The sequence below is a fragment of the Nyctibius grandis genome, chromosome 4 (assembly GCF_013368605.1).
Source record: "Nyctibius grandis isolate bNycGra1 chromosome 4, bNycGra1.pri, whole genome shotgun sequence".
NCBI lineage: Eukaryota > Metazoa > Chordata > Aves > Nyctibiiformes > Nyctibiidae > Nyctibius > Nyctibius grandis.
The window spans coordinates 42303562-42318480 of NC_090661.1; the positions used below are offsets into that span (position 1 = coordinate 42303562).

The 14919-nt window shown below is 39.2% G+C and overlaps 1 protein-coding gene across 1 annotated transcript in view; it reads left to right on the plus strand.

Moving 5' to 3' along the window:
- The first annotated feature begins 7871 nt into the window (after positions 1–7871).
- Positions 7872–14919, plus strand: part of NUBPL (NUBP iron-sulfur cluster assembly factor, mitochondrial) — an 89914-nt gene continuing 82866 nt past the window's right edge. Inside the window, exons 1-3 of the mRNA XM_068398387.1 lie at positions 7872–8006; positions 8794–8941; positions 13792–13826. Coding sequence (XP_068254488.1) covers positions 7872–8006; positions 8794–8941; positions 13792–13826 — 318 coding nt within the window. The remainder of the gene's footprint in view (positions 8007–8793; positions 8942–13791; positions 13827–14919) is intronic.

The window sequence follows — 14919 nt, forward strand, 5'->3', positions numbered from 1 at the left end:
AGCACTGATTATATGCTTGGTCTATCATTTATGAGTTGTTGTAGCTGCTGTTCCCAAAACACAGCAACCTCTTTCGCAGCATAGTTCAACAAGATTGCCAGAGCTCAATGACCCAAGCACAGTTCACAGATTTTGGCATTCTATTCCCTTCGATGTAAGAACATTGCATTACAACACAAGTGAGTATCTTGCTTTGCCATAGCACAGCATCATATACAGATGCAGTAATGTTGATCTATGGGCTTTTCTTAAAATTATATTTTGGGAACTTGTTCCCCTTTGAACAAACGGCAACTGTAAGACTTTAATTTACCATCAGCCTTTAGTTTTTGATGGTTTGTTTCAGTTATTATAGTAGTGTATATATAATCCTTTCATGATTTTAGCCAACATAAATAGAAGGTGATCTTGTTTCCCCTCAGGTCTGGTGGGGAAAAAAAGCAGATGTTTAATGCAGTGAGCTAAATAAAAGAAGATTGTAAATTCTTATGAATATTCATGGAGTCAAATAAGATAATAGATCACGTGTCAAGAAATAATGTGGCTTCCTGCGATGACTTCCAGTGTGGCTTCATATGTTTCAAAGAACTTCTAGTGTCAAGAATTGTTTTTTAATATTTCATTTTCACACCTTTCTTAAGCAGTAGATTTTTTTAATGCATGTTTCTGAACTCATTTGGGTGGTATTTTTACTTATAGTGTGATACCTCAGAAGCACTGCAATGCTGTAAAAGGAGATTATTCACATAGTCTTTGGGTTTTTTTTTTTTAAGCTGCAAAAGGGTCACAGTTTCTTTCTTTTACAATAGATGCTAAATAGCTGCTACAGAGTGGAAGTAAAACACTTTATCTTCAATATTTGATGTTCTAACAGAACAGAAAAATTGTATTTCGTATAACTTTTTCTTAAAGAGCTTTTTATTTCACAGATAATTCTTGGAACTGCTGGAGGCTTACATTTTTCTGAACAACTGGGTAAAACAATTACTCTGTAACTTGGATATTTTAATATTAATTACAGTTATTTAACCTTTCCCTGGATACTCTGTTGCCCATAGGACAAAAAATAATTGTGTCTTCATAGTGACAGTCTGAGTGAGGGCAACATCCAGATTAAAAAAACTTGCATTTTGGTGAGCACAAATAAATTCCAGCACAAATGTGAGGGGTTTTAGCTCCTGTTATAGAAAACACACATCTAAGTAATGCACTCTGGAGCTTAGAGAATGACTCAGCTCACCTTCAGGTGAACCTCTAGGCTACATCAATACTAGGAAGTTAATCAATTGCAGGGAATATTCTTGGACACTGCAACTCATCTACACTTTTAATGGTTCCTGACATACTTTTGGCCAGGGCTCACTCAATACCAAAAAAATTCTGGTCCTGGTTCAGCAGTTAAGATGGACCAGAGCCCTTTCTCAAGAGGCAGGTTGCATGACACCACCGTGCTTTGCAAACCTCCTTTCTCTAATGACTTTCATTAAGGCCTAAGTGTGAGCTAATAAGCCAAGTGCTGAATTCAACAATCACTTAGTGTCAAAACAATTTTGTATTTTCTATCAATAGTCCCTCTATTTCCTGTAATACCATTATATTTCCTCATGTCAAAGTTTGATTAAATTGGTATTTTAAAAGGTACAGTGCAGTCCTTCAGTGGCAGTAATTGGAAGAATGCAAATTAGATTTATTTCTGTGATAGAGCTGGTTTTTAGACCTTAGTTTCAAGATCCGTAGGCCAAGAGCTTTCATGAAGAATACAGTAGAAAACTCCCTTCCTCTGGACCAATTACAATGAGAAACCTAGTTACTTTGTTGTAGGGAGCCATGAACACACTTATCTTCATGCCCAGGGAGCTGGGATGGAAAAGAAAGCAAAGATAAATTCTCTGAATTGAGAGGAACTTGCTGAGCTTCTTGTAAAAGTTAAACTTCAAAGGTGCTCTGCTTTAGGCTGTTCTTTTCTTGGTCTAAACTTCCTATGAAGGAGAAAATAGGCAAGTTATCAACATTCCTATCTTTGCTCTGCTAGGAACACCAGTTGGCTCTGTTCTGCCTAAAGCAGCCTGCCATTTCACACTGGAGAACGTTAGCACAATTAAAAATCTGAGGCACTGTGTCTCTCTTTTTGGGGGGTAAATCAGTAATAGTAACACTTCAGCATAGGAGATCAGAATTCAGGAACTCCAGATTACATTCCTGGATCTGCCTCTGGCTCAATGTAAAACCCTGAAGAAGAGTTACTTTCCTTCACAGTTGAGGATTAACCAGAGGATTGCATTCCAAGAACCAGCTGCTCTGGCTCCACAGTGGTGGAGTGCCTCACAGTTTTACATGACAGTGCTTCAAACAGGGGGTGCAGACACAAGAAGTGTTCTTGGATCACTTTTATTTTCAGCTGAGATTGGTCCTTGCACACTGGAACGCTCTGGAGCAGGTTGCTGCTGGCATAATTGTGTAAGTGGTCCTCATACACCCAAAGTGCGTCGGTGTCCTTCTGAAATATCTTGCACTGCTAGTGTACTGGGAATTATGAGGTAAGTATTGAATGACCACAGAGCAAAACTGAACTGGTTTGGAATATGAACCAGTTTTAAAAAACAATTACTAAACACCAAAACCACTAAAAGTTGATGTTATGTCTGAGTCAGCCTCATTGGTCTAATAAGATTAATTTGCTATACAGAACTCATTTAGGCTCAAGGTTCTGATGTTAACAAAAATGCCTCCTGTAACTCATAAACTCATTACTGAGAAAAATAAATGAAGAGCAGAATAAAAATTATTTCAGAAACTGAAACTGTGACTGAATGCCATGACTCAGACCAGTGGTGTCAAATGGTTTACTGAAGCTTTTAGGGCACTGACCATCTTTTTTATTCTGTATTTGTACAATGTCTAATACAATAGGGCTCTTTCTGCCCCTGGGACTCTTATCATTGCAATTTATCTCCATTACTGAAAAAAAAAAGAAAAAGGAAAGAAGAGAGAAAATGCCAGTTTTCCTTCAGTGTTTGTAAAATATATGGCAAAGATTAGGCATACTTTAAAAAAAAAATCAAAACCTTTGTTCTTCTCTTTTCTTCAAGTATGGAAATACTGTTAACTGGAGTTAATTCCATTCATGCAAGGAATATCTATATATCAGGTACCTAAGAAAAAATATGTGGCTTTGTTACTGAAGGGCATATTCAACGAAATAAATCTCTTCATTTTCTGCACCACTTGTTTAAGGCTGAAAAAATTGCTGTAATATCAGCTGCATCTTCACTGTGATGTGACTGTTACTGTAAGCAATATTAACCTGAAGAACTTGATGATTGACTTCAGAAGAATTTAGTGTTAATTTAAATATGGTTTTCATCTCTTCTTGACTGTGAAGGCCTGCACTGATTATTAAAATGTCCACACAAAAGCAATATACAAACTAAATTGGGCTCAATTCTGCCAGACCTTCTTCCTCATTTAGCAAAACAGAACTAAAGGAGACAGCCTAATTTCTTTCTCAGTTTAAGGTTTGGCAAAGCATTTACATAGGATGAAGCTACTTTTGTGGTCTTATATTTATTGAAAATATTTATATACATGGTAAAGAAAAAGGAATAAATTATTAGTTTCTTTTGTGTTTTCATTGTGCTTGTTAAGATGCTGCAGTTTCAAGTATTACCATATATAATGAACAAAGTTTGCTTCTTAATGTAATGTTCCATATGAAAACACAGGTAAACCTCACTTGTTTTGTATGGATATTTGAAATCAGAATCTGTTACAATCCTTTGGGGCAAATTTACTTTGCAGCGAGTGGGCATAACTGCCTTGACGTCAGTGACATCAGCCTTGGTATCTAAGCCTAGCAGGAAAAAGACATAAGAAGAGAAATTCTAGTGAATGACAGAGAGGCAACAGTGTAAGACATAGGGACTCTCCTCATATAGACCTGCAGCTGTTTTCTCCTCTGATGCCTGAAATTCCCTACTTACATGTTTTTGAGGTGTGCCTTACTGATATGGCTGGAGCCTGTTACCCCTAGGTACAACACCGAGCGCACGTGCACGAGCTCTGCCAAGCCGACACTGGTCTGTGCAGGACCAGATTGCATGTCTCAGCATTAAGTAAAGCAGCCTGGAAGTTGCTTTAACTTGCGTGAGGAACATAGCAAAGACAAAGCAAAGAACTCACACCGTTAGGCATTTTGGTTTGGCTTATTTTGCAGCCTGATCTAGTTTGTCAGCCCCACAGGAGAATGATAGTCTGGCAAGAGCCACGAGAGCAGCTCTAGCTTGGTCTCAGAGCTGCCAAAGGGAGGAGGTGGCAGCCATCCTGAGACATAGCGCATGGGCTGAGCCAAGAGATAACACTAAGGAGCCGGAGGCTCAGAAACGAGGGCAGAGCAGCAAGGCTCCCTGCACCAGTAGTCGTTGGGTAACAGCACAAGAAGTCACAGAGGATTACCACTTTTTTCAAACTAGGCTTAACTTTAAAAAAGCTTGGGAACAACTGCTCCAGTTTAAGATAGCTTGGAAAAAAGGGAACGTGATGACCCCAGGTGTCCTCCTTGCTCTCCAGTAGTCTGAGGCTCAAATAGAAGCAGAGTCTCTAACTTTTAAAAGGCAACCATAGTGAAAGCTTTCCTGGCTTCTCCGGAAGTGCCACAACTTGAATAACTCTTTATTAGGGCATTGTGTCTTATTTTACTGTGTAACAATATATAGCAGATTATCTCATAATTTAATGTATTCATCAATATTTCTCAAAAAGACATCAGCCTCATTGTCCATCACGTGAGCTTTGATAACTGGCCTCAAACTTAACTATCTTAAGACTGTCTTTCTTCATGAACCAAGTAATTATCACTATGTGGACAAAAAAACCAAAAAGCAACATTTTAACCTTCTTTATCCTAAAAGTGCCTGGGCTGGCTGACCAGCCAGGGAAAGAAACAGAATCAGTGATGCCCACGCCACACGCACTTGCCTGGGTATGCTACTGTATACCTCTGCAGCCAAAGGTTACAGGCACAGCCATGAAGCTAAAATGACCTCTTAGTTTTGAAGAACATTTCTTTAGCCTTTCTTTAATATAATTTCTAGTTTAAATTGTGACCAAAATGGATGGCTCATATGAGTAAGAGTTTGTAGCGTGTCCTTAACTTACTGGATTATCAATATGGTATTATGCAGACACACAGAAATTAGAATGGAAACACAGGGCTCCATCAGCCTTGAAAGCTTAGAGTCTTGATAATACACTCTTTTTTTAGCTGCTTACTTCCTACTGCACACAAATCAACCTAATTATCTACCAAGTCATTTTTCAAATGTTAATTCATTTTTAAAATTTGGAGTCATTTGCCAACAAATCTCTCCTAGCTATACCTGGATACCCTTAATTGATTTTGGGTGGAGAAAGAATACATTTAAACACAAGAGAATCTAATTTCAGACAAAAATCACTTATACTTTTATCATGTTAGTGTTCAGGCTGAATAGCAATTTAAAGTCTTTGAAACATTTTCTTACTTAAAGAAAACATTATCAATTTGCAGTAAAATTAAATACTGTGTTTTTCATTTTGTTGAACTATTGAAAAGTCCAGAGTGGAGTTTTCTGAAAGATGCGGAGATTGCACGCAGTTTCCATAAAGACTCAAGTCTGGCAGTAAAATCTTTGTTAATTTTTGGTTGCATTTTCCTAGACTCATATTTTAGCACTGTATGTGGACTGCAATGATATGTCAGGCAAACAATTTAGACCAATATTTTCAAATGTTAAAATTTAAATGGGAAGCAAAAAGCAATTATGAGAAGTGTATAATCCATAAAACTCTCTTCACAATTAGTAGAGATGGTGGAATACTACTCAATCAAACTGGAATCAATGCATTCCACTATTAACAATCAAGGTATTTTGAAAATGTCTGCTTTATTGCTGAGCAAATTTAATCCCTTTCTAATGGCCAAATTCTACTTTTCAACATTCACATTCAACACAACCTACTGCCATATTAGCTCCCCTACTATTACCAAACCAGTGCTAAAAGAAGTTATTAAAACTAAAACTATTGAGAATTGTTCTTTCTTAGGTGACAGTTTGGAAAGCTCCTTCAGCTTACTTTTCTAAAAATCAAATTTATTTCGTGCTAGATGAGCTTTACAAAAAACCAAACCCATAAAAATATTTGTGAGGGTTGTTCCAGTCCGCGTTACGGCTATTTTCAGAATCAAAGAGTATATGATGGAACTTTTTTTGCCATTTTCTTTTCTTTGCATAGACTTTGAAGTGATGATAGATATCTAAACTGTATGCCTGCCAGTGATCCTGCAGTACCAGTTTCATTTCTGTGAGATGCATAGTCTTTTGTACTTTAACACTGCCTCCAACTGCTCAAGGTAGGAAAAGCAATTATGCAAATTTCTTGCAAGACAAAAGGTAACATGGTTTTGTGAGGCAGCAAAAAAAAGTCCCTGAGGTAGATCTATATTATGGTTTCAATATGAAGTGGCTCATTAGTTTTCAGTATTTGTTTGCATTTTCGTTTGGCAGTAGAGTACATTATTGGGAAACTATTCCACCTTTTCAGGTGTCTGTGCTAGCTATGCAAAATATGCTTATGTGAGTACAACAAAAATGAGAGGTTGAGTGAGAATCACTTAAAGGATAGCAAAAAAAATATTTTTTATCATTGTAATTTTTGTGTGGTAGCTGAGCACACATAAGCCTTTGAAAATGGTGTTTTTTAGAAAAATGCTTGATTAGTGCTTTTAATAATACAAGTAAAAAAATTAGATTTAAAATAGTGGTGAAAATTCTGCTCAATGTGAAAGTGGGGAAATGTTTATTATAATCATGCTTTAAACCAATATAAAATCCTCTGTCCCATTACATATTACAACAGATACCAACAAAAGACTCTATCTACACTGTATTTTATCTTTGAAAACTAATGGCCTGAAACTGCCAAGATCTGAATTACTTCTGTAATACCCCTTAGATGAATAAGGACTATTCATGAAATTGTCAAGAGCAAATCATGTCAAACCGATCTAATCTCCTTCTACAACATGGTTACAAGCCTCATAGGTGGGAGAGATGCAGTAGATGATGTGTATCTTAGAGCTTTAAACAAATCTTACATTACATAAGGAACAGAAATGTGGTTTTGATGAAACCTCTATGGAGTAGCTGTAAACTGGTTGGAAAACCAGAACTATAACCAGAACAATTATTGGTGCTTCAGTATTCATATTATTAAACAAAAAATACCAGGTGTCATCTGTCCTGGCTACAGGTCTTTTCATTCTTTTAATTAATGACCCAAACGATGATATGGAATATATTTATTATATTTGCAGAGGACAGGAACCAAGGGGAGACCAAGCTCTTGGCCAACCATTTTGTGGGCCAAGCTGAGAATTCAAAAGGCACTGACAAGCTGAGGGAGCGCCGCAGAGAAAACCTGAACGAGATTCAGCAGGGACAAGAACAACATTATAAGGAATAACCCCAAACCAATTTGTAATGCATATGGTCACCCGGTATTTCCCGCTTGGGCCCAGTTTTCTTACAGACAGCGACGAGGGGGCTGCTTTTTTGTGCTGCTCCGCAGTGCCACCCCTCAGCGTTTTATCCGGGAAGGCCTCGGTCTGTTTCACCAAGGTCCGGAGCCGCAGCAGTTCTCTCAGCCCAAAATCCTCCATCTCCAGCAAGCTCTCCGCTCGCCCCGGGGCCTGCTGCGTCCGCCCAGCCCCTGCCCCGCCGTGCAGAGCCTTGGGCACCGGCCGCGCGGCGAGAGGCCCGGCGCAGGGGGCGGGCCCAGGCGCGACGAGACGGCGCCATCTCAGCGCGCCCGGGGCGGGGGAGGCGGCGGCGGCCATGGGGGCTCCCGCCTGGCGTTGGGCGCTGCGCGCTGCCCGCCTCTCCGTCGGCAGCGGCAGGGCGCCAGCGGCACCGCGGCGCGGCCCGGGCGGCGGGCCCGCCGCTTGCGCCTCTCCGTTTGCGGACTCCGCGGTGAGTGAAGCGCGGTTCTGCCCTGCTGCGGGGCGGGAGGGGAGCGGGCCGGCCTGTCTGTGTGCGTGGCGGGGAGATGCGGGGCGGTGGGAGGCGGGAGAGTCAAACCTGTGGAAGTAGCGAGCGGTCGCTCACCGCCTGTGGTGGTGAAATCGGGCCACCGGGTAGCAGGCGGGACGCAGCCCGCGAAGGTGCAGGCTCCTGCCCGTGGTCCATCCGTCCTGCTGCGGGGGGCCCGCAGGGCGCGGAAAAGCCGCCGTGTACCTCTTGCTGTGAGGTAACGGCGAAGTGGGGCTGGCTGCGGGCAGCCGGCGCTCTCACAGCTGCTTGCGGCACGGCGCGGGGCAGGGACAGAGCCCGGGGGAGCTGCATATGCCTCGCCGGCGCCTCGCCACCAAGGGCTGCTCTTCCTTTGCTGTTGGTTGTATTGGTGGTCTTGAAGCAACTGTAACGTAAAAGACCACTAGGTCTAGCCTGTTTTTTAAAGCTTCCAACTTTTTAAGTGGTAGTTTGGTGTATTTTAACACAAGCGCTCATTATTTTTTAAAGTGTTAAGATCGATCGTATTTAGCTGTTTATCTAAACAAAGAGCCCCCGGGGTTAATTTTTAAGTATGCCCTGTTGCCGCCAGCCTCACTGCCTGTGGAGCAGGCTCCCTTGGGCAGAGCGTTTTTTTGGGCCAGGAGTGATGCTTTTTCAGTGCCCAGGTGGGTTCTTCCCTGTCGGCTTTCTCTGTGAAAACTGCAGGCTGGTGCATACGCATTCGCTTGCTTTCTGTTTTTGTTAGTCTTCAAGCTCCAGGGACGAGGCTCTAAGGGACAAGCGCGCCCGGATCCTGTCGCGTGGGCTGCCGAAACAGAAGCCCATAGAAGGAGTTAAGCAGGTGGTGGTCTTGGCATCTGGAAAAGGGGGAGTTGGAAAATCAACAACAGCAGGTAAGACTTTTTTTTAAAATTGTTTACATTGCACATTTTATAATACTTTGTAAGGAATATTTGGGCACTTGTTGTGTCATTGCCTTGTAACTGAGTCTCACTAACGCTTCCCTTCACCTCTGTTGAGTCCCTTTGCAGCTGTTAAGACTCTACATGGGTGCAGAGGTCTTGGCTTTCAGTGAGGTGCAAATTGAGCAGAGAGCTTTGAAATAATATGTTTGTAATAGTGCAGTGCTGTCCAGGTACAGTCTGCTTTCTTAAGAGGCGGTGTAAGCTGAGGTGGAGGGGATCATGTGCCAGGGTGGTGATACCGTTCCTCCTTCCCTAGCAGCCTAGGTGTGCCTGTATAGTGCTCCTCTGTGCTGTGTCGACAGTCAGGTGCTCTGTAGAGGATACTAATATTTAGAAGGTTTCAAAATCAGCTCTCTGTCCAATTTTCTCAACTACTTGTATAGGCATTTCATAAACAAAAGATGAAAAAGTAGTTATAAACCATACAAATTGATCAGAGCCTTGTGAAGCACCTTAAACTCTTCTGTCGGCCCCACCATTAGGTTTTGAATTAATTTTTCCTCTAACTGTGCAGTTCTAGGTGGTAGAACAAGATAGTACATGGGTTACTAGTACTGCAGAAATTTGCTTGAACTTAAACACAGATGACAGTGACGGTAAACCTATTTGAAAAGATCTCTGTCAAGTGTTAGAAATTTGTTTAAACATCTCTGTCTTAGCATCTAGATTAGGAAAAGAGTCATCCTTTAGCTGGGTGTTGTCTACTGTTCATCTCCATTTGCCATGAATAACACATTGATATAGCTTTTAATTTCACATTTTGTGATTTGTGTTTCAGCCATGCTTAAAACGGACTGACTGTCTAATAAATACTAGAACAGACAAACATGATAATAGTAGTAAGAATAACTGATTAAAAAAATTGAAAGTGTTTTTTTCTGTACATAGGATATGCATATATACTATCCTATATGTAGGATACATACTCCTGTACAAAGACATGCAAAACAATCAACACTTACATTTCTTAATGATGTAGCTTTTGGTTGATGGTTATAATCCATAGGCTGGTTGTTTTAAGGTCACTGAAAATACCAAATATCTGTTTGTAAAACTGAGCATAGTTTGAACAGTAAATTCAGGTTATCGTCCTCATGTCTGCAAACAAATGTGCTAATTTAAGTTTCAATAACTGGCATCTGTATGTGATTTGTACATGTCTGTATGTAATCCGCACGTAAAGTATGACACATGTATAAATACCTACATTAAAAGAGCTGGGAGTTCATACTCATGCATTTCAAAGTAAAAAAGCAGGGTTCAACAAGGATTAAATAAGAGTTGAAATGTAAATGAACAATTCAGATGTTGCTGAATTGGACAGCCTTTTGTTAATGAATGTGTTCATTTATAATATTGAGAAGAAGAAGGAATCTAGATTCTTGTTTATTAGAATGAGAATAAATGTCATTGTTCAGATGAAAAATTAAAGATGAGACAACTCGTATGAACAAAAGTATTACATGGCATCATTGCTGAATTATGTACTTAAAATTATGTTATTCGTAACGGAGGTTTGTGGGGAACATGTTTGGTGACAACTCCGCTGACTCATTTTAAGAGCACGAGTTGAAAAGGAAGGAGGGTATGCACCTCTAATTCCTAAAGCACCACAGAAAATATCATCAGTCTTATTGTGTGTATCTCTCTGAAGGACTGTCAAGGCTCTTCGTATTCTTTCCCCCAGTGTGTTCATGTTTCAATTGCTCCAGATCTCCATTTCAGGACAAGTGGATATACATTCTGGTCACGTTTGTCAGGGCCATTCCTTAACCTGTCTTTGTATTTCTGTTGAATAACTCTTTCTGTTTGTTGCATATAGCTTTCATGTTGTATTGTCTGTTGCTTCTAGCATATTTTGGTCTTCTGAAATCAATGATTAAAAGAAGAAATTGTGTTACAGGAAAAATATTTTTCAATGCATGTTTAAATACTTTGCTTGTTTTTTTTTTGTAGTGGTATTTTTTTTCTTTGCCTAGTGTAAGTGTTGGTTGGTTTGTTTCCTATCTCTTTCCTGTCAAGTTTCTGTCTTTTACCAGCCTTCTGCTGTATTTATTCCATCTGGCCAAAGTGTGGTGGTTTTTTTTGTTGTTGTTGGTCTCATCTGTCCCCTCTTTTGCATCACCCTGAAGATGAGTATACTGTAGAAAATTGATTCTGTCATGAGAAGAGTTGAAAGTGTGGTCTTGAAAGAAGCGAAGTTTCGAATTTCTTGAAACTCTTACTGTTTTCAGCTGTGGGAGTGGAATAAAATTAGTGGCTAGTGTTCTTGCTCACATTTTGTTAATCCTGCAGTTTGAAGAAAATAAAACTACTGATACTACCAACTACGTTGGCCTTCAGACATTTTTAGCAAAGACTAATGGGCTGAGATTTTTCATTATTGTTCAGGAGAGCTGATAAAGTCAACACATGGTCAAATGCATCTCAGTCATATTAACTGTGTTTTAATTCTTTTTTCTCTTGCATGCTTTTATCCTGCATGTAGGATGTACTGACCAACCCAGACATGGGTCTGGGCTTTGGCAAAGACGGTAATAGTATTTGTTCATGGTTCTTTTCCAGGATCAACATCATGGTTTTTGATTCTGAGCCTTCTCTACATGTTAAAATACTCTGATAAATAGTCATAAACCAGTTATTCTATTTCTAAATGCTACTTACATTGAGATCTAAGTATTGAAAATTATCTTTCAAAGAGAGTTCATATTCGTTATCTATAGGTATTTTATTGATGATGTGGATTAACCATATTGCAGATGCAGACACACTCAGCTGGCTCTGTACATGTCTGATTTTGGGCCAAGAAGTTTTATTTGTATTGTTAGCTCAACATTCTGAGAATTCAACTGTGCTATTCCTAGGGCCAGTTTGGATTTGCAAGTTACAAAGTCCAAACTAATAAACCTTCCCGGACTTGTACTTATTTCAAGAAGACTAACTCAGATCTCCCTGTGCGTCATTCTTGATACTGGTTGGCTGGTTCTGCACGGGCAGAGATACTGTGGTGACTTTTCTTGGAGCCTGCTGTGAAGTTTTGAAAAATAATTGAAAAAAAAAAAAGTTCTGCAATGTATCTGCCCTGCTTTCCTGCACTCCTGGTTATAGGAACTTACTAGTTAGGGCCAACATGAATGTTTAGGGTCAAGTTAGGTCCTATGCTGCATCTCTATGTCCCCTTAGAACTGATGGTAATACAAAGACAAGGGAATGCAAGAATGAGCTGGGATTCCACAGAGAACATGAAGTGTCCAGCTAGATATCCAGCTAAAAAACTCATGTTTTCCCACTGTATTATTCCCACCGTGTCTCTTTTTTCCCTTCAATAGCCGATTATCCTTTATTGAAGACACATTGTGGATCTTACTTCAATTTTCACCCATGATAATCATATAGGAAGAAGATAGATATATAAAGTGGTTTTAAGACAGCGTGTAGAGTAACTTGCAGCTTCCTTCGTGCCTATTCAGACATGAGCTGCAGTTGCTTTTTTTTCCTTTTTTATTTATCATTGGTTTGCTTGGTTTTTCTCCTTATCTGTGATTTGTAGATTGGTCTCCAAGTTTCAGGGGATGAATTTTCCTCTGATTGATTCAGGGAACAGTTAATCAAGCATCTGTTTAAATAGCAAACTGGAGAATAAAATCTATATGCTTTATCAGCTTAGGAGTGAACAGAGACTGTGTGCTTCTTAGGGAGAGCTGTACAATTTTCCATGTTAACCTCCTCACCATTTTGTTTAAAGAAACTTACCTTTCTAAATCCTAAATTCTTTAAGCTGAGAATCTGGTTCCCCAGCTTGTTTTCAGTACCGTTATAGTCTTCCAGTAGAACAAGGTTGACTGCAGCATATCTTTTTTTAAAAGGCTCTGTGGACTGAAGTACAGCAATGTGTAAAGAAAGCAAAAGATGTTACCCAATAAAGAGTTGTGTGTGTTTTGGGGGGTGGTTTTTGGATTATAACAATTACTAGTTGGTTATACTGAAGCTTCAAGGAGGTTTCCTATTATGATTGAAGCTGGTGAGCTGTTAAAAGATACCACTTCTTGCATGTGCTTTTTAGTTTTGGGAGTTAAGTATTGATGGAAATGTAAAAGCTGTAAACAAACTCGCAGTCTTTTTAATTGCTTCATCCTGTTTTTCAGTTTCTTTAGTAGTTACAGATGCTTTCAGGGTAGATGAAACTTCGTTTTCTGACATAGAAACCAAGTGAAAAGCATGCATTGCACCTTCTTCCAGAAAATACCCACCTTTACTATATCGCAACAAATCAAGAAAAGGGGGTATTGTCATCTTTCAGGTCACTGTACTTTAGTAGTTTAGGTCAATACTTACCTGAACTCTAGTTTTTAGAAAGTTCACTTGAGACTGTGGTGAAGGTTACCTATGGTTATTTTAGTTTTATAGTACAGTGTCCACTTTTTGAAAGTCAAGTGGGTACCTCAGATTTTTTTTCTTAATGTTATGCCTTGGCAAAATACTTAGGTTGTATTCTTATTTTGCAGTGTCCTCTATAAACTCAGTTTGCAAGTTTTTGCAGATTAGCTTGAGTTTGTTAGCCTGTTAGCAAACATCGACTGAAATGTGGGTGCTGCTGCCGCTTAAACTAATAATATTGTAGAGGTGCAAGAAGCTAAGAACCAAGATGATGAATGCAATTATTAAGTGTGATGTATTTATATTATATTTTCTCTTGTTAGAAATGATAATGTTCTTAATATTTAGGAATTACATTTTCTTGCACTTAATCTTTTTTTTTTCCTTCCTCTTTCTTGCAGTGAATGTAGCCCTCGCCCTAGCAGCAAATGATTCGGTAGGTGAACATCTAATTATCAGCCTTAATGTGAAATGAGTGTGTGAGTCATAAGATTATTACTGCTGGGGGGCATTCACATACATTAAATCAAAGTATTTACTCTGACAGTTGATTTCTTTATTTGTTTTTCATGGACTTCTGAGTTCATATTCATTTGTTTATATTTTATCAGTACCATGAATGACTTAGTAGCTCTCATCTTTCATCTGGGTTTGGCTGTGTCCTTTCCCTTGTGTGTCTCTGAGTTCAACTGCAATTCTGCAAGGATGTGTAGACATAATAGAGGATGTTTGTGCAGGTTGGAGACATGTAATAAATAATTAAATTCTATCACTTCAGAGCACTGACTTGGAAAAAATATGAATAAGTGCTGGATGGTGTCCAAAACATGTTTTATAGCTCTAAGGATTTATTTTTCTGGAGAAATTAATATGTACAAATACTTTATATATAAACAGCTGAGGAAAAAAAAGAGCTATGTATCTTCCCTAAAGCTTGGAAATATATTTTTTGAGTGACAAAATATCATTGCACAGTTTGGTATTGCTCAGACTATTACTTGGACTATAAACAGACAGTGGGAACCATTCAAGTGTAAAAACAACAGGTCTTCCTTATGTCCACCTGCTGCTATAAACTGGGAGTAGTTCCGTCTTGCACATTTATTGCCACAGAGATAAACTCAGAAGCAAGCTTCACTTCCTGTGTAAGGGTGTATAATGCAGGTTTTGTACTCATAAAGCATTAATTAAAAACAAAGTATCCTCAAGTACTTAATCTGGTAAATGTAGCATCTTTTTCTTGTTGTAAAAGATGAGTAAAAGAAAACAACAGGTAGAAGGAGTGAGGTTTACATGCAATCTGCACGCTTCCTGTAGGAATTTTGTAGATTAAAAAAAAATCCATAAACCCGGTCATACTTGATAGAAGGGGGTGTTTAAAGCTGTTATATGAAATATGTACTGTTTGTAATGGCATCTGATCTTGGTGTTTCACAGTTTTTAATTCTGTGTTTTAAATAGGCTGCTGGAGTAATTTGGTTTCAGAGAAAATCTGTCATCTTGAAAAGCAAAACTGCTTGAATGGTTCC